The sequence below is a fragment of the Capricornis sumatraensis genome, chromosome 12, assembly GCF_032405125.1.
Source record: "Capricornis sumatraensis isolate serow.1 chromosome 12, serow.2, whole genome shotgun sequence".
Taxonomy (NCBI): Eukaryota; Metazoa; Chordata; class Mammalia; order Artiodactyla; family Bovidae; genus Capricornis; species Capricornis sumatraensis.
Genome location: NC_091080.1, coordinates 26,363,952 through 26,390,230, shown reverse-complemented (window position 1 = coordinate 26,390,230; position 26,279 = coordinate 26,363,952). Strand labels below are relative to the sequence as shown.

The 26,279-nt window shown below is 45.9% G+C and overlaps 1 protein-coding gene across 2 annotated transcripts in view; it reads left to right on the top strand.

Annotated features, from left to right (window-relative positions):
- The first annotated feature begins 496 nt into the window (after positions 1-496).
- The window catches only part of RUBCNL (rubicon like autophagy enhancer), a 39,573-nt gene continuing 13,790 nt past the window's right edge, over positions 497-26,279 (top strand). The window contains exons 1-7 of one of the 2 annotated variants that reach the window (XM_068984309.1): positions 497-620; positions 16,469-17,089; positions 20,883-20,965; positions 21,440-21,650; positions 23,767-23,868; positions 24,329-24,389; positions 25,146-25,278. In XM_068984309.1, coding sequence (XP_068840410.1) covers positions 16,561-17,089; positions 20,883-20,965; positions 21,440-21,650; positions 23,767-23,868; positions 24,329-24,389; positions 25,146-25,278 — 1,119 coding nt within the window. In that variant the 5' untranslated portion in view covers positions 497-620; positions 16,469-16,560. Of the gene's footprint in view, positions 621-12,868; positions 12,991-16,468; positions 17,090-20,882; positions 20,966-21,439; positions 21,651-23,766; positions 23,869-24,328; positions 24,390-25,145; positions 25,279-26,279 lie in introns of those variants that run through there. The other variant, XM_068984308.1, reaches the window with a different exon arrangement.

The following is a 26,279-nucleotide window of genomic DNA, read 5'->3' as shown; positions in this document are numbered from 1 at the left end:
CCTGATTCTCACTTAGGGCTTCATCGGAGAACCCACGTCTACGCGGCGCTGCCCCTTAACTACTCCATGCCAGGCTGCACCTAGGAGGGGGGTGTTCCGAAGAGACACCCGGCAAATAAAGCCCCAAATACCTGCGACGTGGTTACACAACCTGGAACTGACAAAGGGCAAAGCCAAAGAACCTAAAAGGAGTGCGATGCGGGTTTGGTTTTACCGAGCAGAAGGGCCTCTTCTAAGCAAGCCAGGACTGGCTCACCTGTGTGTTGTTACCGGGCAGGTAACTGGGAGATTCTGTCCCCAAGAGACGCTGGGGGCGCTGCTGGAGCGCGCTGAAGCTCCCCGGGGGGGTGGCGTGGGACGTGATGCATTCGGCCGTAGGAACTGTCAGGGCTTGGGTTTCTATTTGTGAAAACTTTCTGTATTGGTTGGTTGCTTCTCCCCAGCCTCCCCCGCGATGCGCTGTGCTCCCCGCGGCACAGCTGTGATGGGACTCTAAACAAACCCTGGCTGCCAGCGGACAAGGACGATTAGGTTGGACGGATGCTGACCGTGGCGTCCTCCGGGTGGGGTTCCGCGGGGTGCAGCCCGCTGAGGTCAGAGAGACGTGGCTCGCGCTCCGGGTAAGTTGCAGGTCCCCGCCAGGCCCACAGCTTGCAGCGCAGACTTGAAATCAAATTGCTAAGATCATCATTTCAGGCAATTGTACTGATGCTAGAGACCACCCTTCTGGGACTCGGGTTGGGCGTGGACGTCCGCCAGATCTGTGATGATCTCGTTTCCACCCCGGAAAGCGCGGTTCCATCCGAGTCCCCCGGCTAGGGGTAGGGAGGGGTTTCCGGAGGCAACCGGGCGGAGAGCGGGGGAGTGCATAGCTGCTCCGGCGGACCCCAGCCCGCGCCACCCGGGGCCCGGGGTCGGGAGGAGAGCAGGGGGCCCGCGTTCCTTCCAGCTCGCCTCCGCGTCGCCTCCCAGCGAGCAGCAGGCCGGGAAGTGGCGCTTCGCTCCGCTGGGGGCGTTTCTCCGATTTGCTGCGGGAGCCGGGGATATTTTTGGCTGGCGCGGGGAGATGTGGGCGAGGGGCGGTGTCAGGGCGCCGCTTCCCCCTCGTCGCCCCCTCTCTCGGTCGCTGGGGGGCGCAGTGACCTCGCCACGCCGCTCGGAGCCGGGCCCGTAGAGGAGCCGACGCGCGGAGCCCAGCTGGCTTTTCCACCGCTGAGGTGAGCGGAACCGGGCCGGGGATGCAAGGGCCGCGGGAGGCGGGGGAGGGCGAGGAGGGTGGTGGGACGGGGTGCCAGAGAGGCGTGCGCAGAGCGGAGAGTGCGCGGGAGGGGGACCCCAAGATAGGTCAGGGCAGTGCTGAGTGCCCCCGACCCCGGGAGATCTTTGCGGAGTTGACCTGCAGAGGGATGGGGTGCGGGGTGGTGGGCGACCCTGTGCTCGGCTTGGGTCCGGAGGGGCGCAGGAGCCGGACCGCCAGGCACCGAGGGCGCAGAGCGACTCTTCCGTGAGCGCAGAGCCTGAAGCGGTCCCGGACGCCGAGTGGCTTTTCTCGGTTCCACAAAAGCGCCTACCCACATGGCGAGGGCCCCCCAGAGGACCACCTCCCCAACACACCCCAACAAACTACTGGCACAGCCACTTTCTGCGGCTTAACCGAAGTAGGTGAGAGCCCGAAAGCGGCACACCGGGCTTCTCTTCGGCCGAGCGCCAGGTGTGGGATCCACCTGCTGAGGTTGCGGCGGGGACGCGCCAGCTGCGTTTCACCCTCACCCCGCCTGCCGGGTGACCGCGCGGGAGGTTTGCTACCGATCTCCTGCGGAGTTGATCCTGCCAGCTTGGGGAATGTAGAGAACCTTCCGAAGAGGGGTCGTTTAGCCTCAGTGGGAATGAAGACCCAAAGGAAAGGGGATGATCAAGCGCTGCCCTGTGTTACTACAGTGCAATTTGAAAGGATCTTTAAATAGGCTTGCAGGCGAAAGTGCAAAGGACTGGGGTTCAGCCTACTTGGGTGTCTTGGACCCTGTCCTGAAGTCGAATAATAGCAGGGGGATCTCGACAAGTCAGGAAACCTCGTTGAACTTCAGTTTGCTCGCGTGAGACGTGGGAGGATCGGAGGTGCTCCACCTCCCTGGGTGGTTTGGAAGATAACAGAGGGAGGGTGGTGTTTTGAAAAGCATCACCTGTGGTTTCTACAAATTTAGCATTGCAGACCACACCTTCCTGGCCCCTAACCGAACCTTTCTTGTAGCGATGATAAGGACTTTCTCAGCAGCGCGGGAGTTTTCCTGGTTACCTGCCGGGGTGAGATGTGTCGATTTCTCAATCTCTTGTTGCAATTCCTCTTCATGGCGCAGAGCCAGTTACTCTGCCCAACAGAGTGTGACGTCAGGGCATGGGAACTTTGCTTGTTTCATCAACTCCTTTAGGACGTGTACAAAGTGGGGGCGGTTCTCGGAGAGTTGAGGAAAGTTGAAAGTCGTTGTGGAGGCTGGGTGAGGGGGACTTGGAGGTTTTTTAAAAATTTTATTTATTTGTGGCTTTGCGCGGGTCTTCCTGTGTGCAAACTTTCTTTAATTGCAGCAAGTCGGGGCTACTCTTTGCTTATTTTAGCTGCGTTTGGGGGCTTCTCATTGCAGTGACTTGTCTTGTTGCAGGACACGGGGCTCTAGAGCACAGACTCAGTAGCTGTGGCCCGCTGGACTTAGTTGCCACGTGGCATGTGGGATCTTCCCCCATCAGGGATCCATCCAGCCTCCCTCATTGGCTGGGAGATTCTTTACCACTGAGCCACCAGAGAAACCCCTGAGGGGTTAGATTTGATTGGGCATGTTTTCTGGGAGATCAGTTAGCTCCAAAAACATTTTCTGAAGTCGGAGTTCTTGTTTTCTGACAGGGGAAAATTCTGTCAGAGCCAAGGGTAGATATCCAAGAATAAGCATTTTAATTCGAACATCTTCAGAGGAAGATAGGAGCTCTGGAAATGTTTCCTACACAAGTCACACACAGCACACGATAATAGCAGGGAGGAATCTGAACAGTTTCTCTTATTACTAATTTTAGATTCCTATTTCTAATACTGAAAGGAGAGATTTGCATGGTTGGTTGGTTGCCTTACTGTTAAAATTTAAGCAGTCCTTTTTAGATAAGCATGTCCAGCCTTCCAGAGATTATAAACGTGAGCAATACTAGAGCCCTTCTGTCATATTTTATCTTTTTATGATACCAAATAGGACCTCTGATTGGCTTTTGCATTTTAACTAAAAGGAGTTGAAAGATGACTCATTTAAGAGTTTGGGAAATACAACTGAGACTGTCTTACACAGAACTGTAAATCTTATAAAATAACCCTGACGGTGATAATAAAGCCAACTTTTAGACTGTTGTGTGCCAGACTCAGATATGCGTATTACAATCCATTTAGTTCTCACAACCATCTGTAAAGAAACTGAAGCACAGAGAGGCTGAGTGCCTTGCCCAAAGTCACACAGTGAGCAATGAGGAATTTCTCTTCGATTGGCATAACAATTATATTTGATTGGTACTTTTTTTTTTTCTTCTTCTTAGCATCTGCACTGGGTTTTCTCCCAGCCAGGGTGAGAGAGACTGAAGGCTTTGGAGCAGGCATCCAGGATGCTGAACTAGTTGCCAAATTCCTGTGTGGTGTTTATTTTATTTTATTTTTTTTGGCTGTGCTGGGTCTTCATTGCTGCTCCCCGGGATGGCTCTTCAATGCGGTGCGTAGGTTCTCGTTGTGGTGGCTTCTTTTGTTGCCGGAGCATGGGCTCTAGGGCTCACTGGCTTTCATAGTTGTGGCCCTTGGGCTCAATAGTTGCGGCCCATGGGCCTACCTAGTTGCTTCGGGGCTTGTGGCATCTTCCCAGATCAGGGGTCGAACCTGTGTCTGCAGCATTGGCAGGGGGATTCTATACCACTGAGCCAGCAGGGAAGCCCTGCTGTGTGGTCTTTACTTCCTTTTTCTGATCCTCACTTTTCTCATGCACAAAACCGTGCTAATAATCCCATTTTGAGTGAATGCTTTATTTCTCACTGGAACATGGAGTGTGAACTGGAGAGAAATACTTCTCAGGGTATAAAGGGAAGTTTCAGAGTCCTGTTTTTGTCAGCTGTAACAAATGACTGGCAGATGGCAAATAAGTAAAAACTACACATGGTGTGATTCGCCCAGCAATTATGTTTGAAAATTGTTTTTAAAAAAGTCTTTAGTTTCTTTTCTTAGATCCTTAGCATTACCGTCATTAAAAGAGATAAATGCAAATTAGACCTCAAACGTTTTCTGGCAGGGAACATTGAATGGCACCTAGGGCCAACTCATGCTTTTCTGTGGTTGATTTCAGGTGATGAAAATTGGAGGGTGGAGGGTTTTGTTTTTTTATCCTTATATTCTTCTACATTCTTTTATTCCAACAAGCTATAGTGGGTCAGAGAACAACTAAGTCCTGAAAGTATATGTAAATTACTCCTGTGTTCTCTCTTTGTTTGGAAATTGAGGATGGCCACTTTAAATCTGGTAGGTGAAGAAACTTGAACTTCTGAATATACTTACTTTTAAGGGCATTTTTTTTTTAGGTTTGCTTTTTTTTTTTTTAATGTGGACCGTTTTTTAAAGTCTTTATTGAATTTGTTACAGTATTGTTTCTGTTTTATGTTTTGTTTTTTTGGCCTGGAGGCATGTGGGATTTTAGCTCCCCAACCAGGGATGAACCCACATCTCCTGCATTGGAAGGTGAAGTCTTAACCACTGAGCAACCAGGGAAGTCCCAAGGGTACTTTAAACAATATGGTTCAATTGTCAAATCATTTGAACTGTCTATGACCTATATAAAATCTTTTTCTGGGGCTGGGGTTCTCACTGTTAATTTTGATTCTGGTCTGTATGGAGATTTGGGCTGGGGGAGGTCACCATGTCAGTGTTACCGATGTTACCGGGCTCCCAGCAGCTGCTCCATGCTTGGTGACTGAGGATCTTCTGGAGAGATGGTTAAGTCCATGAGATTTAAAGGTCTTCCCTTCACCCCTGTGCTGTTGTGGATAAGAGTGTGGACTTGGAGCAAGACTAGCCTGGGTGGGAAACTGGCTCCGTTGACTGTGCCTCAGTTTCTCTTCTGTAAAATAAAGATGGTGTGGTCATATCTACCTCATAGGTTGTTAGGAGGATCGAGAGTGTGTGTGTGTGTTTAGAAAGCTTAGAACCATGTCAGGCATATAGTAAACGCCCTCCAAGAGTTAGTAATGAATGACTGCTGATGGGTAAGCAATCAGAGGCTACGTGCTGTGGAACACAGTAGGTCAGTAAATGGGGAGCGTGTACACTTGGAGGGATGCAGCTTTTAAAAGGATGATGGGGAATGTCTCAATCCAAAGGTAAACTTGAATAAGATCAGGATGGGGGTGGGAAGAGGAGGGTAGAAGGGTGTAGGGTGCAGAGGGCTATAGAGGCATAGGTTGTAGAAGTGATAGGTAAGGAGGAAAGACTGGCAACTCGGGTACACAGAAAGACATGGCACATGTTGAAGGTTGGTTGGTTGTTTTTAACTTGGGGATTGTCTTATGGAAAATTTCAAACATTAAATAGAGAGAACAGTCCACGTGCCCTCCTCCCATCTTCAACAGTGATCGGTGTGGCCCATCGTGTTTCATCCATATCCCTCCCTGGACCTTCCCGCTGTATTATTTTAAAGCACATTCAATAAATTCTGTCAATTCTGAATCCTTCTGTATATGTTTCTGAAAGATAGGCACTTAACCGAACACGACCATGATACCTAACCTCTCTGACTTTGCCGGCCAATAGAATATAAATTGGGACCAGTAGAAGCTCCCCTGCCGTGCTGGTGTGAAGAGAAGGGTGGGCACCTGGAACCCTCAGTGCAGACAAGCAGTGCCCCGGAACTCATCCATCGCGCCGGTGGCCTTGTCGTTACCGGCCTTTGGGGTTTTTTCCCGCATAGTTCAGTCGTGGCATTCTCACTTCTTCTTGCTCTCTCCCTTCTCCATACTAACTTTCGGCACATTTATTCCTGCTGCCTTTGTCTAGTCTCTGTTTCCCCTTGTAACTTTCAGTTCCACTGTTCTCAGCCTGACTCTCAGCTCATGCTCCTTTGATGCCCGTGGTCCACAGAATAACAGCATCTCTTTCTAGACCTTTCGGAAGGGAGATGGCTGTGGCCCATTTCATTTTTTCCAACAGCATTATTGAGATGCAGATAGAATTGACATCACATACATTCACCCATTGGAAGTGTACAATCCAGTGGTTTTCCTATCTTCACAGATATGTGACAGCATTAGCATAGTTGATTTGAAAACATTTAGAACCCCAGAAAGGTATTTTTACCTGTCACCCCTATCTTCCCATCCCCCAAAGGAACTGCTAATGTACTTTCTGTCTCTATGGGTTTGCCTATTCTGGACAATTTCGTTTATTCATAAAGAAATAAGAAATATTTTTTGTCAATGTCTTCTTTCACTTAGTAGGGTGTTTTCAGGGCTCACTCATATTGTAGCATGTATTAGTACTTCCCTTCTTACGGTGGCTGAACGATGTTACACTGTATGGCTGTTTGTCTGTCCAGTTGCTCAGTTGTGTTCAACTCTTTGCGACCCCATGGACTACAGCATGCCAGGCTTCCTTGTCCTTCACCATCTCCCAGAGTTTGGTCAAACTGATGTCCATTGAGTCGGTAATGCCATCCAGCCATCTCATCCTCTGTTGTCCCCTTCTCCCCCTGCCCTCAATCTTTCCGACCATCAGGGTCTTTTCCACTGAACTGGCTCTTCACATCAGGTGGCCAGAGTAGCATCCTTTATTCATTGATCGATGGACATTTAGGTTGTTTCTACTTTATAACTGTTCTGAGCAATGCTGCCATTAACATTCATGTGTGTATAGAAATAACAAATCACTGTGTTGTGTAACGGGAACTAGCGCAGTGTTGTAGGTCAGCTATACTCCAAAGACACATTTTAAAAGAGGACATCAGACATTTGGTTGCCAGTGATGACAGTGGAGGGGGCGGGGAGGGAAAACTGGATAAAAGCCGTCGAAGGTATATACTTCCAGCTCTAAGATAAATAAGTACTAGAGTTGTAATGTATAACAGGATGAATATAACTTACACTGCTGTGTGTTATGTGTGAACGTCATCAAGAGAGCGACTCCTGAGCGTTCTCATCACAAGGAAAAATATTTCTTTCTCTTTCTTTAATTTTGTAACTTTATGAGAGGATGGATGTTCACTAAACTTACTGTGATAATGGCTTCATGATGTATGTAAATCAAATCATTATGCTGTACCCGTTAAGCTCAAATATATCTCAATTTAAGAATATTTACATGTAAGTTTTTATGTTAACATAAACTTTGGTTTCTCTTGGATATGTAGCCAGGAGTGGGATTGCTTGCCCAAATGGTAACTGTATGTTGAACCTTTTGAAAATCTGTCAAACTGTTTTCTAATATGGCTCCCCACTTTATTGAATTGGCCAAAAAGTTCATCTGGATTTTTCCAACCCAATATTTGGTCTAAGCAAGATGGTCTAAAGCCATCTTTCAAGTACAGATACCTAGCCTTACTTTGGGTAAATTTTTATATTAATATTTTTCTAAGTCTTATTTAATTATCTAATTATATTCATGTGTAAGTCTTTTTTTGTTATTGATTTTTGTATGTAAGATTTTGAGTAAAGCATACCTTGAGCAGTGGTCCCTAAAGTGGAAGTTATGCACCTTTAGGGTACAAGATGATTCATTGGAAAGCGAGAACAAAATCCTATGCTCTTGGATCTGTTTCAATAATGCTTTATAATTATACAGTGTATTAGAATATCTGTGCATATGTAAGATTTATAAATAAAAGTCTTATACTGGAGATGTAAATGCAAAGATGTTTTTTCAAACAGGAAGTCATATAAAATTCTGGGAACAACTGTTCTAAAGGCATGGGATCAAATATATGCAGCTGTGTGGTTCTTAATCCCATGCTTTGTGACACATCTGATGGGGAAATTCTTAAAATTACTTTGCTAAGGAAACTGAAAATATCCTGCTAATTTCAGCCCACGTGGAACACGTAAATACCAGGGGAAGGAGCTTTGCATCAGGTGTCAGATTTTTATTTTTGTTCTGCTTCTGCTGATTGCTAATAGACTTTGGGTGAGACCCTTGATGGGCTGCATTTCAGTTCCAAGACTGCCCTAAGAACACCTGAGATATCATAAATGTTCATTGTGCAGAATGAGAGTGTTAAGTGTGACGTGTGCCGTGACCACAGGGGAAGTCAGTCATTCGTGCATCTTGGGCAACCCTGAAGTCTTCTTAGGGAAATATCTGGAGCTCCTTGACCTCTGCCCTGCCTGGGTCTTCCCCTTCCCACCCCACCCTGCTTTCTGTCCTTCCTCTGTGTTCTTCTGACAAATGACTTCACGAGTAAGGGTCACTGCCAAGGTTAAGCTGCCCAGAGAGGAGTCCAGTGGCGCCACCAGCCACCCCTGCAGGCTGGTACTGCTTCTTCCCTGTGCTGTCCTCTTGAGAATGCAGCGCATGCGCAGTGGAGGTGCAGCTGTCTGCAAACTGCAGTTGACTCGGGTTCCTGGCCCCTGACACGGAAGCCAGGAAGTCTCCTTATTGGGCATCTTGATGATTTCTGGATGAGCTGTGATCGCTGGAGTCTGCAGATGCCCTGGGGGGATATGAGCCTTTGTTTAAAGTCAAAACACGAAGGGAAGTGGATACAGAGAGATGGGAAGAGGTTCTGGGGAACTGTCTTAACCAAAGGGCTCACGTGCCGTGGCTCAAGATCGGTTCAGTCTCTGCTTGCCTCTGTCTCCTACTGGGCATGCTCACTAAGACACCACAAAGCTGCAAGGAATGAATGTGACCTTTGACGCTCAACTCCTGTGTGCAATTTCTCTTCTCTAGCATCCTCTGTTCTAAAGAAATTGTTGGCAGCCATTTGAGGTCGTGATCTCCAGTTTCTTCTACTGAGTGATGCCTGTTCTTGGATTCCTTTCTCAGGCAACAGAAATAGCCAACATAACCATGCTTAGGTACTGTTGGTGAGTTTGTTCATTCTTTTATTCATACACTCAATGTATTCATTGGGCACCTATCTATTTTGTGCCCCTGTTCTAGATACCAGGGGCAGAGCAGTGATCAAAATAAAAATTACATAGCTGATTCATTCATTGTACAGCAGAAACTAACACAGCATTGTAAAGCAATGCTTCTCCAATTAAAAAAACCCAACAACCTGGGGACTTCCCTAATGGCTAAGACTGCATTCCCAATACAAGGGAACTAGGTCCTACACGCCCCAACAAAGGTCGAAGATCCTATGTGCTGCCACTAAAACCCGGCGCAGCCAAATAAATAAATAAAAACTGCCCTCAAAGATTTTACATTCTAGTGGGTGTTAGTCATTGAGGTTAAACAAAATGATGATTAGTGGTGAGGAGTAAGGAGAAAAAAAAAATAGAGTTGCCAAGGGGGAGAGGAGCTATTAGGGAGGGGCAGTTGCCATTATTTATAGGGTAACCAGGGAGGCCTATCTGAGAAGATAACATTTAAGATGAGCCTTTTCTCTGATGCTCCCAGCAGTGTATTCAGGTACTAGTTAGTGCTGAGGCAGAGAAAACCCCAAATCCTAAACCTGACATACTGTGCCTATTCATCGAGTATCTTTAAGATTGTTAGGGGTATTAGCTGCTAAAGTTGTTTATCTACCATCAAAATGCTGGCTGCTTGGGCCTCCCTGGTGGCTCAGATGGTAAAGAGTCTGCTTGCAATGTAGAAGACTGGGTTCCACCCCTGGGTTTGGAAGATCCCCTGGTGAAGGGAATGGCGACCCACTCCACATTCTTGCCTGGAGAATCCCATGGACAGAGGAACCTGGTGGGCTACAGTCCATGGGGTTGCAGAGAGTCGGACACAACTGAGTAACTAACAACGTGGTCTACTAGGCTTTTGTGAGGTCACTCTAGAGGTCATGGTGGCTCACAATGAGTCATCTTCCCCTCTTGCAAAGGTTGCATCTTTGGAGTGGATGTGGTACCCCAGCAGTGGCCCTAGTGATGCAGTCATGCTCCGTGGGACCACTGAGTCCAGTGCACAGGGACCTTCCAGAATGATTTAGGGTGGGTGGGGGAAGTCCTGGAGTCTCTTCCCTGTCTAGGGCCTTTGCTGGTGCCCATGTGTTAACTAGTAATCTGGCCTGTGTTTGCTCTCAAAAGGAAAATCCCAGTAGAAATGACAGTAAGCTTTGCAACTAAATTTCTCTTCCTTTAATATGTGGTTGGAGATTGATTTTTATCTTTGCACATAAGCATCTCTGATCCAAAGGAGCTCATCTATGACAGTGGGAAGGACTTGGAGAAGATGCTAGTCATTCCTTAGATTCAGATTGTCTACTGCCAGTCAGTACCTGAGAGGTATCAACGTATGTGTTTAGTCCATGTCCCCCCTCTGCCAGTATGCAGGCTACTGGAAGGCAGGAAGCTTATCTTAGTCACCACTGTTACCCTCGTGCTACCAAAACAAAAACAATGCCAGTCATGTAGTATATGGTCAATAAATATCTGTTTAGTTGAATAACAGATTGTAAGCAGTGTGGCAATAAGCAACATAACCAGCAACCATTTCTTGATAGCTCACAAATCATCTTTGCCCCAAAGATCAAGAGATGGAGATGATATCTTCTCACCAGCAACTGGACTTTGTTTCCAATCATTGCTGTACCCTCTGTGTCCATGTGCCTCTCAGGGAAACTTCTGCTCCTTAATGAGTGTTCAGCCTGGCTTGCCATCCTTTCCCTGCCACTCCCCAGCTGTGACCTTAGATATAGCTTGAATTTCTGTGGTTCTATTCCCGCTCTAAAATGTTCTTATTTTATAACCTGGCAGAGCCAAGATCTGCAGGCTCTTTGTGTGAAACAAGAACATCTTTCTAGAAGGAAGTAGTACAAGCACCTGCTTCTGAAAATGACTTTTTATAAGAAAGTCTGTTTTTGCTCAGTGCAGTTGTTTCCATATCTGAGAGGCTCATAAATAACATCATTCTCTTTGAATTATTAACTTTAATCTGTTTATAAAAACACAGGGATCACGCTATTACCATATGATTTCTCAGCTGTAGTTGTCTCTCACACAGAAAACTAAATATGATGTGTAGAAATATGAGAATACAACATGACTTACATAGCTTCATTCTTTGGGAAATAGTAAGATTATCATAGGCCATGGGCTCAGAACTAAAATTAGAAGTAGTAAAAGAAAAGATACAGTAAAAGAAAATCAACAAAAACAATACGAGGATGTTCATTGCTATATATTTTATTATAGTAAAAAACTGAAGATAAACTTTCATTAATAGGAATATGACTAAGAAATGTTGATACATTTATACCCTAAAAGTGCTAAGATAGTTAAAAAAAAGGGTATGTACCCTCAAGACACATTATTGAGAGAAAAAGAAAGTATATTTAGCATATGTCCCATGTGATCACATGTATAAAAAAGAAAACATGCCATGTCTTCTGATCTGACATGTGTGTGTTAATTCATAGATGATCTGGAAGGAATAAAATGGTTGACAGTGTTATTTCTGGGACAGAATTGGGGTTGGTGGGGCTTGGTGTGATGAGAAGGCCTCACTTTTTACTCTAGACTTCTGTGTTTGGGGCATTTTATAAAACCATAGTCATGGTGGGCTTTTTTTTTTTGTAATTATAACACTTGAAATTACTGGAGAGGAGAAGATGTGTGACAGAGAGAAATTGGGGCACAGGTGGGATTTGAGCTCGGGAGAAGGAAGATGAAACACTTCAGATAGTGAGAGCTGGCAGTTTATCGCCAAATCCTGTGATATTTTGTGACTGGTGATCTGGAGCTTGTGTTCTCAAGATGGCATATATATACACGTTCAGTCCAGGCCAGTCGCTCAGTCGTGTCCGACTCTTTGCGACTCCATGGACTGCAGCACGCCAGGCCTCCCTGTCCATCACCAGCTCCCGGAGTTTACAGAGACTCATGTCTGTTGAGTCGGTGTACACACACACACACACATATATATGTCTGTCTGCCTGTCTCCGGCATCAGTCTTCCTTGGTAGCTCAGTGGTAAAGAATCTGTCTGCCAATGCAGGAGACGTGGGTTTAATTCCTGGTCTGGAAAGATCTCCTGGAGAAAGAAATGGCGAGCCACTCCTGTATCCTTGCCTGGGAAATGCTATGGACAGAGGAGCCTGGCGGGCTACAGTCCACGCGGTCACAAAGAGTCGGACACGACTTAGAGACTGAACGTGTCTTCTGCATCACTCCCAATGCTGTGACCTAGAATGGAAGACCCCCAAATCAAGAAAACCCACAGATTTTTTAGAACGATTTTCACATTGCCTTTTTGGGTCTATTTGTAAGCATTGGGTGAGAAAAATTTCGTATCTTTAGGAATCAGGGGCTCACTTTCATCTCTGATGAGAAGGTCTGCCATGACAGTCGAGCAGGTGTATCAGTCACAGAAGCCTTTTCTCTAGCCTGTAACTCTACGTTCACTTTGTTGATTTGTTCGTTCAGTCTGTAGCTCTTATTGAGCCCCCATCGGCCACTCTGAGACAAGGCCCCTGCTTTCCTGGAGCTTCTAGTCGGGGGTGGAGCGGTGGCCAAGGATGACAGGAAGCAGCCGGAAGTGAGAGCTGCTGTGCTGAAGATTAAGCAAAGTGGTGTGATAAGGTGTAACCAGGGCGCTGTGTGAAGAGAGGTGGTTAGGAAAGACTTGTTTGAGGAAGTCATTCATAAACCCAGGAGTGTATAAAACAGGAAGGTGTCAGACGTGTGGTCATTTGAGGGGAGAGCGGCCCAAACAGAGGGACAAGAACAGAAGGTGAACAAGAGCTTGCGGGAGTCAAGAGCTTGCTTCGTAGCTGGGACTGACAGAGGGTGGACAGGCCAGAGAAGTCTGCTGTCGTGCGTGGGGAACAAGGTAACGATTTTGGATTTTATTCGGGATTTAATGGGAAGCTATGATGGGGTGGGAGTTGTTAACTTTTAAAAAATGCACAATGTGAGAGTTACAAGTTGTTTTATTTTATATAATTTTATTTATATTTATATAATTATATAATTATTAATATAATTATTGATATAATTTGTAATTATATAATTTTATTTATATATATATATATATATTTGGCTGTGCTGGGTCTTGGTTGCTGCACAGGCTTTTCTCTAGTTGCGGCCCATGGGCTCAGTAGTTGAGTTCCTGGGCTGTAGAGCACCAGCTCAGTGGTTGTGGCGCACAGGCTTAGTTGCTCCTCAGCAGGTGGGATCTTCCCAGACTAGGGATCGAACTTGTGTCTTCTGCATTGGCAGGCGGATTCTTTACTACTGAGCCACCAGGGAAGCCTGTCAGTTAAGTTTTATTTGAGGTGAAATGAGGGGTCTCGCCTGGGAGACAGCACCTCAGATAGCTCTGAGAAACTGCTCCAGAGAGGCAGGGGGAAGCTCAGTATATATGTGATTTTAGTGATGGGAGAGTATGTGCAATCAAGCACATATTTTCCCAAAAGTTTTCTGCTAGTCTCGTGCTGCTTTCTGCTAGTCACGAGGAAGAGTCATCACCATGAAGGGTTTTAGGGCATTTCTAGATATGAGGAGATATTCGAGTTGGCTCGTAAAATCAGCTCCTGAAAATATCTAACTATCTGAAGACCTATCCTGCCAGTCCTGCTCATCCCCGGGAGCACAGGGTGCCTCATTTCTGCTCTCCACCCTGAACCCCTTCAGGGGGTGTTGAACATCAGTAGCTTCAGCGGCACATGTTTAATCCTTGTAGAGGTAGACGGCAAGTGCCAATTTGTAGTTGACAGGGTCAGATAGGGGATTGATTTGGATTTATAAAAGATATCTCTGAATAACTTGATTATAAGCAGGTGAGAAGAATCAGGGAGACCATTGGGAAAATGGTGACTTAGACCAGCTGGTAGCTATAGATGTAAGCCCGTTGTTGTGCTCAGTCACGTCTGACTCTTTGTGACCCCATGGACTGTAACCTGCCAGGCTCCTCTGTCCATGGGATTTCCTAGGCAAGAATACTGGAGTGGGTTGCCATTTCCTCCTCCAGGGATCTTCCCCACCCAGAGATTGAACCTAAGTCTCCTGCGTCTCCTGCATCGGCAGGCAGATTCTTTACCTCTGAGCTACCGGGGAAGTTCAGGAATAAGCTTGCTGGTGGGTTAAAGATGGAGAGCTCTGGAAGATAGGGTCATGATGACTCCTAGATTTGAGACTTCAGCAACTGGGGGCGGGTATGTTTCCTGAGATGGGGAAAACCAGGAAGAAGCAGATTGGGGCGCGTTGTGGGGGTGCAGAAATCAGTGTTTCTTTGGATATATCAGGTGTGATGCCCCTAGACAGATGTCAAATAAGCAGTAGGATACACTCTTCTGGAGTTCAGGGGAGATCAGGAATACAGGTCTATGTGGGAGTCACCTGTATACATAAAGATGATGTTTAAAGCCCTGGAACTTTATGAGGTCCAGAGCCTCGCTCGTTGAAGTGTACCCATGGACTTCACCCTTCCTTTAGGCTCAGTGTCCAAGCAGACACCTTCACTGCTAAACCTTCCCTTGCCAATCTCGCAGTGACTGTTGAAGGCTGAGCTTTACAATGTGAGGGACAGTGGGAGAGTGTTAGGAAAACATACGTGCTAGGCTGTAATTAGTGACGAGAGTGCTTCTCGTCTATGTCGCTTGCTCTCAACATTGTAATCATTGCCTAATTTACTAATGCTAACAATGGAGCTAAAAGCAAGTGGACCGTTTTAAAGACAGCATCTAGATCACAGTGTGTTCTTTAGATATTGTAAGCAAATCATGAATTTTTATTGCTTTTATAATCTAAGTAAGTTTCATAAGCTCATGTAAAGTTATACAAAACCAAGTTTTTAGTGCTGTTGGTTGCCCTCAGTTTCACATGCCATGGGTCCAGTTTGTTGAAATATGACCACAAACTAAAGAAAAAGCAGAAACATACATATACTACCATATGTAAAATAGATAGCTAGTGGGAACCTACTAAAGTGCAGGCAGCTCAGCTCAGTGCTCTGTGATGACCTAGAAGGGTGGGGTGGGGGTTGGAATAGCCAAGAGGGAGGGGATATATGTATCCTTATAGCTGATTGACTTCTTTTGTACAGCAGATACAACATTGTAAAGCAATTATACCCCAATAATAATAATTTAAAAAGCTATAAAAACATGTCTTTACTCCTAGGCAGCATTCCCATTTTGGGTTTGACATTTAATTTTGAAATAATGCATGGGATGTTTTACATTTTGCTGTTTTAGTTTTTTATCAGCAGTATCCTTATACGACTTTCAGTTCAGTTGCTCAGTCGTGTGTGACTGTTTGCAACCCATGAATCGCAGCACGCCAGGCCTCCCTGTCCATCACCAACTCCCGGAGTTCACGCAGACTCATGTCCATCAAGTCAGTGATGCCATCCAGCCATCTCATCCTCTGTCGTCCCCTTCTCCTCCTGCCCCCAATCCCTCCCAGCATCAGGGTCTTTTCCAATGAGTCAACTCTTCACATGAGGTGGCCAAAGTACTGGAGTTTCAGCTTTAGTATCAGCCCTTCCAATGAACACCCAGGCCTGATCTCCTTTAGAATGAACTGGTTGGATCTCCTTGCAGTCCAAGGGGACTCTCAAGAGTCTTCTCCAACACCACAGTTCAAAAGCATCAATTTTTCAGCGCTCAGCTTTCTTCACAGTCCAACTCTCATATCCATACATGACCACAGGAAAAACCATAGCTTTGACTAGATGGACCTTTGTTGGCAAAGTAATGTCTCTGCTTTTCACTATGCTATCTAGGTTGGTCATAACTTTTCTTCCAAGGAGTAAGCGTCTTTTAATTTCATGGCTGCAGTCACCATCTGCAGTGATTTTGGAGCCCCCAAAAATAAAGTCTGACACTGTTTCCACTGTTTCCCCATCTATTTCCCATGAAGTGATGGGACCAGATGCCTTGATCTTCGTTTTCTGAATGTTGAGCTTTAAGCCAACTTTTTCACTCTCCTCTTTCACTTTCATCAAGAGTCTTTTTAGTTCCTCTTCACTTTCTGCCATAAGGGTGGTGTTATCTGCATATCTGAGATTATTGATATTTCTCCTGGCAATCTTGATTCCAGCTTGTGCTTCTTCATAAAAAGAATTATTTTTTGCTTTGAAACCCCTTTCCTATCTCAGTGTCATATCCCTTACATTTGCTGCTAGTTTTATGGTCAACTTATTTATTAATATTTTACTTTTAAATCTAAGTGGAGTTTACTCTGTTGTATAGGGAAAAGTCCAGACTCTGTTGAAACATGAAGTTTCTTTGCTTCCTCATAAGAATGTGGAGTTAAAAAATATGATTGAGCCCTTGTTTATGGTAAATGATTCTCACTCATTGCAGATAAGCTCTCCAGCCCTCCAGCGGGCCATGTGGTGAGTTCAAGGTCCAGTCCAACAGCACAAGGGAATTCACACTAGCCCTGAGCCCTGAAGATGGTGTCACAGTCTTCGGGCCGGCAGGACTCACCTGTGGACCCCTGGGAAGGGGTCAGCGATGACCCAGGCGACACTGACAGCTTGCCCAGCCTCCTGGACACTGAGCACCCCTCCTGCCCATCAGACATCAGGTTCACAAGGCACAGAGCTGCCTGGATTAACCCACCATGTGCGCAGCAACAGCTGCAGGACGCGTCCCCCCAGGTGCTCCCAGTGGGGAACAGAGAGAGCCACACTGCGTCCAAATCTCCCTTGGGAGCTTCACCCTTGTCTCTTGGGGACTCCGTGGTGGAGACATCACTGTCGAAGGGCACCGTGGACTCCGTGGGCAGCTCCTCTGCCCGGGGCGCAGCTGGCAATGGCAGTGACTCCGCTGTTACCTCGAAGGAAGAACGGGCAGTGCTCCCAAGACACTGTCCTCACATGTCTCTCATCACCAGCTCCAAGACTGTATCCGGTCCCCCATGTCCTGAGGATGGCAGGGCTTTTTTCAAGCCTTCCCAGCTGACAGCTTCTGCTGATGCAGGTAACTCTAGTTTGGACTTCCACCCTTCCTGTCTGATCTCACACCTGCTCTTGCTTGGGGCTGAGGCTGAGTGTTCCTCATGAGGAAAAGGCTACCGGTTTTCCAGGATGCTCACCAGCCAGGGCACCAGCTCAGTTCCTAACGTCTTTAGCCCAGCCACTGGGAGGGTCACAACTGATGGAGTCAAGAATTCCCTTTCTCCTGAGTCTGCAGGAGAACTCAGTCAATAATCAGTGTCAGCTGTCATCTTAGAGCACCAGAAGCGCTCAGCATTTAGCCTGAGGGTGGAAGGTGGTCCCTAGAGAATGAGCCCCGCTTCACACCAGTGCTCCTATGGAAGAGGAACACACCTCACCTGTTAGATTTACCTGGACAGGGTGTGACTAGAAAAATAGTAAGGTTTAAAAACAGGAACCACAGTTCCTCCAAACAGGCCAAAACTTTTTTCCAATTAAAACCAAGTCTCCCATTGCTCTAAGGTCAGGCACATATTTCTAAAATGCCCAAATTCTGAAACCCAAGTAACCCATGCCAGATGCCACTCGAGTCAATAAATTAAGCTATTCTTGTTATTATGATTTGTGGCATGCTTAGTTAATTTTAAATATTAATTATTCTATATTCACACTTAGCATTAAATTGTATTTTTGTTGGAATCCTAGTTCAAATTGTCAAGGAAGTTTTTTATTTCAAAGCAATTTAAAAGCTGCCTGTGTGTGTGTGTACACTCATGTATATTTATTTCTCATTAGCAGAAACCAGTCCCTCTCCCTTTCCTAAGATATGAGGTTTATTTGTTCTACGAAACTTTTGAAAACTCAAAGATGGTGACAATCTTTAACATACAATTTAAGAATAAGCAGATTCTGGACAATCTTTTCAATGAGCTAACTTGGAGATAAGAACCAAAGTTTGAGCAACATAGCACAGTCTGATGGCATGCGTGCTCAGTAGCTCAGTCTGATTGCAGGCCTTTTTTTTTTCTTTTTCGCTCACCTGCCTGGGCAGTTCTCAGGAAAAAAGTGACTTACAAATTTAGTGGTTGAAAACTGAGAAGTTAGTCTCCTACTTGATTGTCTCATGGGAGGGTGAGAAGAAAAGAGAGAAAATTGAAAGTCTTCTTTCCCACAGACGACCACCACAACAAGTTATAAAGAGAAGATGATCTTTAGGGCCTAGTGAGCTGCTGCTGCTGCTGCTGCGTCGCTTCAGTCGTGTCTGACTCTGTGCGACCCCATAGACAGCAGCCCACCAGGCTCCCCCGTCCCTGGGATTCTCCAGGCAAGATCACTGGAGTGGGTTTCCATTGCCTTCTCCAATGCATGAAAGTGAAAAGTAAAAGTGAAGTCGCTCAGTCGTGTCCGACTCCTAGCGACCCCATGGACTGCAGCCCACCAGGCTCCTCCGTCCATGGGATTTTCCAGGCAAGAGTACTGGAGTTGGGGTGCCATTGCTTTCTCCAAGGGCCTAGGGTACCCCTGCCCCAAATAACTTTTTGTGTTCCTGTGCAAGAATTTGTTTTGCAATTTAAAATTATCCTTTCTGGGACTTCCCTGGTGGTTCAGTGGTTACAACTTTCCAGTACAGAGGGAGCAGGTTAAATCCATGCTCAGGAAGCTAAGATCCCACATGCCTCTCAGCTTAAAAACAACAACAACAACAACATAAAACAGAAGCAGTATTGTAGCAAATTCAATACAGACTTTTAAAACATGGTCCACATCAAAGGACATCTGTAAAGAAAAGTAAATAAAATTATCCTTTGTCCCAGAAAGAAAACAAACATACCAGCCCCTTTTGTCCAAAAACAGTGACCCTAGCAATCTAAGTACCTTTAAAAAACCACTCCGTTTTTTTGGCCATCTGTCTTAAACCTGGCGAGGGGATTCATTACACGGGCTTAAGGAAAAGAAGTCCCCGAGTGATCTGGTTCTTTCTTTGGTGTAGGGGCAGCAATGGGCAGAACAGGCGTTTGCCATTATGAGGCATTTTCCAGGACCTGCTGCATCTCAAATGGCAGTAGCGGGGGATTTCCTTTCTTAGATTAAATGGGAGGGAAGCACAGCTGAGCCTGCCTGCGTTTCCTGAGGCTGTAAGAAACAGTTCCTTTTGTTGGCATAGGAGCTACACATTTACAGTGCTTCTACATTCCTTAGCTCCTTCAGTTTCCTAATAAAATGACTATCCTAATTCCTAGGATGAGGAAATTTTACTGTAGAGACACAGCTGGTGTGTGGAGAGCTGGAACTGGAAGCCACTGCCTGATTTTTCTCTGCATTTTCCCTTCTATCCTCAGAGTCCCCAAGCCAGGACCTGTAACCAAATGCCACCAGACTTCTGATTTTACAGATAAAGCTGTGTGTTTTTTTGTTTTGTTTATAGCTGCTTTCTCAGGGCAATGGCAGAACCGAGTGATAATTGCAGCAGGTGCTGTGTGGCCCTCAGGTCCTACATTTACTCCATAATCCTTTCTAGAAAAAGTTTGCCTACCCCAGATGGCTTCTGAAGCTAAGAGGTCCAAAGTTTTCAATGGAACAGTGGAGTTCTTGAACACAAGGCAAGGAAGGGGTTATGTTACTGAGTCCAAACCCACTCTGCCCATCATACAACAGGTCAATTAACTGAGAGATGAGGTGTTGAGGCAAGGACTATGGCTTTATTCAGAAAGCCGGCTGACCCAGAAGATGATAGACTAATGTCTCAAAATAACCATCTGATCAGGGTCTGGATGCCAGGTTCTTTTATAGAACAGAGATGGGGGAAGGGAGGATGTAAAGTACAAAAGACCATTAATCTTACAAATATCTCCTGGAATGGCCAGCTTCCAGGAAGGAATGTGTTAATTTTTTCCTTCCTATAGCCATCCACTGGTGGCCGGGGGTGCTGAACAAAAGGCATTTTGGTTTAACATTAAGGCAGAGGGGCAGGGTTCCCTGAGGCAGGCCATTCATTATGTATGGACAGTATCCTTTTAGTGAACCAAAGCAATAGGGAAGCACAGGTTAAAGCAAAAGAAACAGATCCATCATGGAGTCAGTTTTTCCCTGCAATAGTTGGAGGAATCCTGCTTGCCTGTGTGTTTGCCACCCCAAGAGCTTTGAAGCCGTCAAGGCATCTGTAGCACTCTGTTCTGATTCATCAGGTTGGCACAGCAGCGCTTATGGATGCCACAGAAATGTTTTGCCTTATGTGCTGCAATCAGATATCACATGACAGACCTCATTTTTGTCTTGGTGGCGTTCATTGCCAGTAACGGAGTGGCTTAATAAGGATGCAGAATGGATGAGTCAGCCGAATATAATCTCTGCAGTTTCTTCTTGTTTCTGACTAGGGGAAGATCATTTTAGGGAAGCGGTGCTGACCTTTTTCAGATAGATTTTGTTACTGTAAACAGGAAGTTTTAGGTCATTTGCAGTGAGTTGGAGGAATGATCCCGTAACTCTTACGGTCCTGCTTCCAGACTATTCCTTCTCACCTTCCATCTCCTGTAGGTGGTTTCCATGTTTCTCTTCTCTTTCCCCTCTTTCCTCATTGCTCTCCTCCATTCCCGTGGTTCTCCCGTGCCTTCTCTAAGGATTCCTCTCAAGTTATTCCAGTAGCTTCTTGCAGAAATGATGACCCTCTGCCACCTACAAGGCCTTCCATCAGGGGAGTCTTTCTTCTTGTGTCATCCTATTTTATTCTAGAATTGTGCTAATATTTTAAACATTTGAAAGTCACTCCCTAAAATTGTTTTCGTAGAGAAACTTTGAATTTCTTTTTCTCCATTTTTAATAACTTGCTGTATTGGCAGATGCTGTTCAAGTTGGCGGAAGAACTGTTTCCTCAAATTCCTTCTCACCAGAGGCATTCATTCTCCCTGTGGATGTAGAAAAGGTGAACATGGCTTCCTTCTTCTTTTTAAAACCACCAAGAGGGTTAACACTTCAGAGTATGCCTGTTCTGATTTCGGTCTGTAAACTTCACTGGAGGAGGCATGGCAAATAAGTTTCATTTCAACATTTGACTGGTAGGGTCTGCCCTCAGCTGGGAAATTTTCCATGATCGATGAGTAATGTCTGCCATTGCAGCACCACCAATCTAGGGTTTAATATCACAGGAAATTCAACTTGCGTCATCTTTTGGTTGCAGTGGGCTAAATCTTCCACCTCTGGAAGATATGGGCTATTCTTGATGTAATGACCTATGATAACACAGTGAAATAAATATATGTCTATGCATTAACTTCACTTAAATAAAACTTCTTGATTTTTCAATCTAATACACCCTCAGTCGGGGGTAGGGGGGGTAGGGGGAAACCAAGTTGATTATGCTTGTGAGAATTTTAACTGATCATCTTTGCCTCTGCAGGAAAATGCCCACTTTTATGTTGCAGATATGATTATATCAGTCATGGAGAAAATGAAGTGTAATATTCTAAGTCAGCAGCACACAGAGACCTGGAGTACCGAGGAGGCCGGCAGGTCACTCGGCAATGATCAGGCAGACTTGGAAGGGACCTTTTATACCCACGTAAAGCAGGAATCTGGGTCTTCCGCTTCGTCTGACAGTGGCTATGAAGGTGAGTGGTGGGGGGGTGCAAATATGAGGAAGCTTTCTGCTGTATTCTCCCCACACATCTGCCAAACCCTGTCCTTCTGGAGTAACCCAATGATCCCCGCCATTTCTGCCACTTGGCTTGGAATTGGTCATCATGTGCCACTCAGCTGTGCAATCCACCTGCTTTTTCTTAGGCTCCATCCTGCTTTCCCCTTCCTCTGTCTTGTCACCCAGCATTCCTCTTCTTTATACTGGCTTCCTTCCCCACGTTGTCCTCTTTCATTCATCCTGGTAACAAGGAGTCCGTGATGCACTGGGTATCCGCAGATGTTGGGGATCCACAGGTAGGGCTTTGCCTGAACTACTTTATGAATATGTGTTGAATCATGTTTAACTGAATTTAAAAAAAATGTTAATATATTAAATAAAAATTTAAAATATTTCTACCACCCAGATAAAAATTTGATCTTTTCTCAAGTATCACCCTTGTGACATTTATGGTCATAGAGGTTACTTCATGAGGTAGAGCAGAGTTCAGCAAATTGCAGTTTGATCCAGACAGTGTTAAAAAGGCAAGCAAACAACTGCACAGTATCAGCACGCACCTCACATGGGGTGAGCGATGCTTGCTGGAACTTTACCAGTTATATATACTTTTGTGCCTGTACCAGGTTGTAAAGTAAATTGTATCTTACTGCTGATCATGATCAAAAGAGTGTAAGAAACACAGAAGTGGGTGAAACTGCCCCCATTTAACCCAGGAGGAAACCGAAGCTGAGAAATTGATATCCCCCAGCTAGAATGGTTTATCAGTGATCACATTTTTTCAGTGAGGGTGTTTCTTGAAGTAACAGCATGATTTGCAAAGTCTTTTCCCAGTTATTTGGCATTTAGGTGGCTTTCAATATTTTAACACTTTAAATGGATTTTAAAACTCCTTTGTGATCACAACCTTCCTTTTTCACTTTTTTTCCTCTGTGTGTGAAGACATTCTTAGTCTAATTCTCCAAACTGGTATTAGGGATAGAAAAGCATGAACATATTTGTATTCGTGTCTTGGAGGTCCTGTAGCAAAATACTACAAATTAGGTGGTGTAAGACGGCAGAAATGGGTCCTTTCACAGTCATGGAGGTCACAGGTCGGCTTGGAATTGTCTGGACGCTTGGTTCCTTCTAGAGGCTTTGAGGGAGAATTTTTATCCCTGCCTGTCTCCAGACTCTGGGCAGTCGCTGCTGCTCCTGGCTTGTAGAGCGTCCCTCCAGTCCTCCATGTTCACAGGATGCTTGGTCTGAGTATCCGTGTCTGTGTACAAACTTCCGGAACTCTTTTTACAACATCACTCACATTGCCTCTAGGACTCACCCTGATCCAGCGTGACCGCAGCTTAACTTGATTACAATGACCCTATTTCCATGTGAAGTCATGTTCACAGGCGCTGGGTAGGGGGCATTTAGAGGAACAGATTCAACCTAGTGGGCTCCCCAGGTGGCTCAGTGGTAAAGCATCTGCCTGCCAATGCAGGAGACACAGGAGACATGGGTTTGATACCTACTCCAGTTATTCTTGCCTGGGAAATGCCATGGTGGGCTGCAGTCCATGGGGTCACGAAGAGCTGGACACGACTGAGTGAGTGAGCACACACACTCAACCTAGGACAGTGTTCGTGTCACCTGTACTCTTTTCCTTACTGTGAACAACAACAACAAAACATTGTTTCTCCTGTCTCTTCCGTTTGTTAAACTTTGTACTGTGGAAATTTCCAAACTTCCATGGAAGTAGGTAGAACACTCCTATGGACCCCAATAGACTCATCAGTCTGTTTCACTTAATCTTGTGAACATAAGAACAACACAAAAATAGCTCCCTGCCCTTTTTATTTTAATTGGAGGATAAGTACTGTACAACGTTATGATGCTTTTTGCCATGCATCAACGTGAATCGGTCCTAGGTATACATGTGTCCCCACCATCCTGAACTCCCCTCCCACCTCCCTCCTCACCCCCTGACCTCTCTAATTATTGCAGCTGAATTTTAAAAATTCTTTTCAAGTCAACTCAGCCCTTTCATTCCTCCTTTTCAGTTTAGCCGGGTGTTGCAGGTTGGACAGTCTTTTTTTCTTCTTCCTTTCTTCCTCTAGGTTGCGCTGTGTTACAGGTCAGCCCAGTGGTTGAAACACCTGCTTTCTCTGAGGTGACGGAAGAGGACTGCAAATGTGACTTCGATGACTTTGTTATCGTAGGTGAGATTTGGAAACTCATGGGCCGTGATGGAGGCACCCTCCCCCACACACCTGATGACAGGCATCACACACAATACGTGATAGTGTCATTCAGGGAAACCCCTCCCCAAATCAGATTGTGTCCCTGATATTAAAAAAAAATGTGATGTCTTGATATTAATCTCTCATCTCGTGTAGGTTTGAATGCAAAAGCAGATACCATTAGGGTCTGATATCTGTTTGGCCCCCTCCATTATATTTTGGTGAAATTTCAGATAAGCATATTTTAAAATCCCATCTGTAGCCTCATAATAGCTGTTGTTTTATAACAGAAATGCAAAAGAACCTGAAGGATGGCGGTCTGAAATGATTGGTCCTTTCTGAGATGTAGGCAGCTAGTTTTGTGTTCGTATCAAATTGACGATGGTTAAGAGAAACAGACTAAAAGCCCTCCATTCCCTTTTCTTCAATTTTCCCACAGAACTTGGAGATTTCAGCAATACCACAGTGCCCTGTGGATGTTCCTCCGACACCTCTAAGAGGTATCTACCTCCCACTTTCATCAGCACACAGACCCCTGGGCCATCACACCAGGCCTCAAATTCAGCCAGTTCCGATAACAGGGATCACTGTTTAGAAGTGAAACAATCACCACGGAAGTTCCTACAGTGTTTCTAGAGTGTTTGAAAGACTTCTGTACACATTCTCATTTAATCCTCCTGGGTGGGATGGGCAGGGGTTTTAAACCCAATTTGATGGGTGTAGAAACTGAGGTTCAGATGAGAAGTGCTTCTGGACACCATGCTGTTAAATAGCAGCGGGGAAACTCCAACTCGCTTCCCAGTTTGCTGAGTAGAGAAGAATCTGCCTGCCAATGCAGGAGACGTGGGTTCAGTCCCTGGGTGGGGAAGATCCCCTGGAGAAAGAAATGGCAACCCACTCCAGTATTCTTGCCTAGGAAATCTCATGGACGGAGGAGCCTGCTGGGTTGCAGTCCATGGGGGCACAAAAGACAGGGCTTGAACCCAGGTCTTCTGACTTTAAACCTGGTCCTCTTCTCACCACCCCTCCCCACCTTGGTACCCTCAATAAACACAAGCTGCTCTGTGGGACGTGGAGGAATTGAGTTAAGTAAGATAACCACTGGGGCGTGGTTGACGCACACATGGTCTGCTGTGTGTCACCTCCTCTGCTTTTTTTTGAGGGGGGAGGGGAAATAGTTAAAAACCCTCAGCAAAAGACCCTTAACACACTTTTTATGAAAATAATTTTCCATGTTTGCATCTCTTACATTGCAGTGTCATTCATGAGCCAAACTTCAATTCTGCTGAGCTAACAGCCAAAGAGTTATACCGCGTATTCAAGAAATGCTGGATGCTGGCAGAAGTTCATTATCAGCTGGCAGGCTCTCTCGATGCAGCTGGCTCCATAGTAAGTCTCAATAGAATTTGATCTTCAGTTCTTATATTCTCATTTTGCCTGCTCTCCACATCAGAGGTTTATGTGTTTCCTTGTATGGCTGCTGGGCGTTAGGGGAGACTCGAAAGGAAGGACGAATATGATGTTTATTGGGCATTTGTAATGCACCAGGGCCTGTGCTCAGCAATTCATGTCTTAATCCTCACATATCTCCTGTGAGGTAGATGCTATTGTTAATTTAATTTAATTGATTTACTCGTTTATTTATGGCTGTGCTGGGTCTTCATTGCTAGGCACAGGTTCTTCTCTAGTTGTGGTGAGCCAGGGCTAATGCAAGGGCCTCTCATTGCAGTGGCTTCTGCGCATGGGCTCGGCAGTTGCAGCTCACAGGCTTAGTTGCCCTGCGGCATGTGGAATCTTCCCGGACCAGGGATCAAACCCATGTGCCATGCATTGGCAGGTGGATTCTTAACCACTAGACCACATGGAAGCCTGTTATTTTAAGTTTAAGGTGTTAGTTGCAGACCCTCAGCGGGGCTGCTCAGTGGTACAGCAGGAGTCGAGCCCCCAGGCTGCCTCATTTGAAAGTCCAGGCTGGTCCCCTTGTGGAGCGCTCTGCCCTCCAAACAGGCAGCTCACTGCAGGCAGAGGATGGGGTGGCAGAGGCTGTAATCAGGTAGGAGAGAAAGCACGCCGGAAGTGCAGGGGAGGCGGTGTTCCACGTCAGCAGGGGAACCTGGAAAGGCTGAATGGAGATCTCAGGACTTGAGCCAAGTATCAGGCCAGGCAGAACTGTAGCGGGTCAGGTAGAAGTGCATGAAGGGCACTCTTGGCAAAGGAGCAGCTGGAGTAAAAATGACTGGGAGGTGCCTGGTGCTTCTGGGTTTTGGTTCTTTTGGCTGCGTCATCTTAGTTCCCTGACCAGGGATCGAACCCTTGCCCCCTGCAGTAGAAGCACAGAGTCTTCACCACTGGACCACTGGGGAAGTCCCCATGGTGTGTTGAGCAGAGTC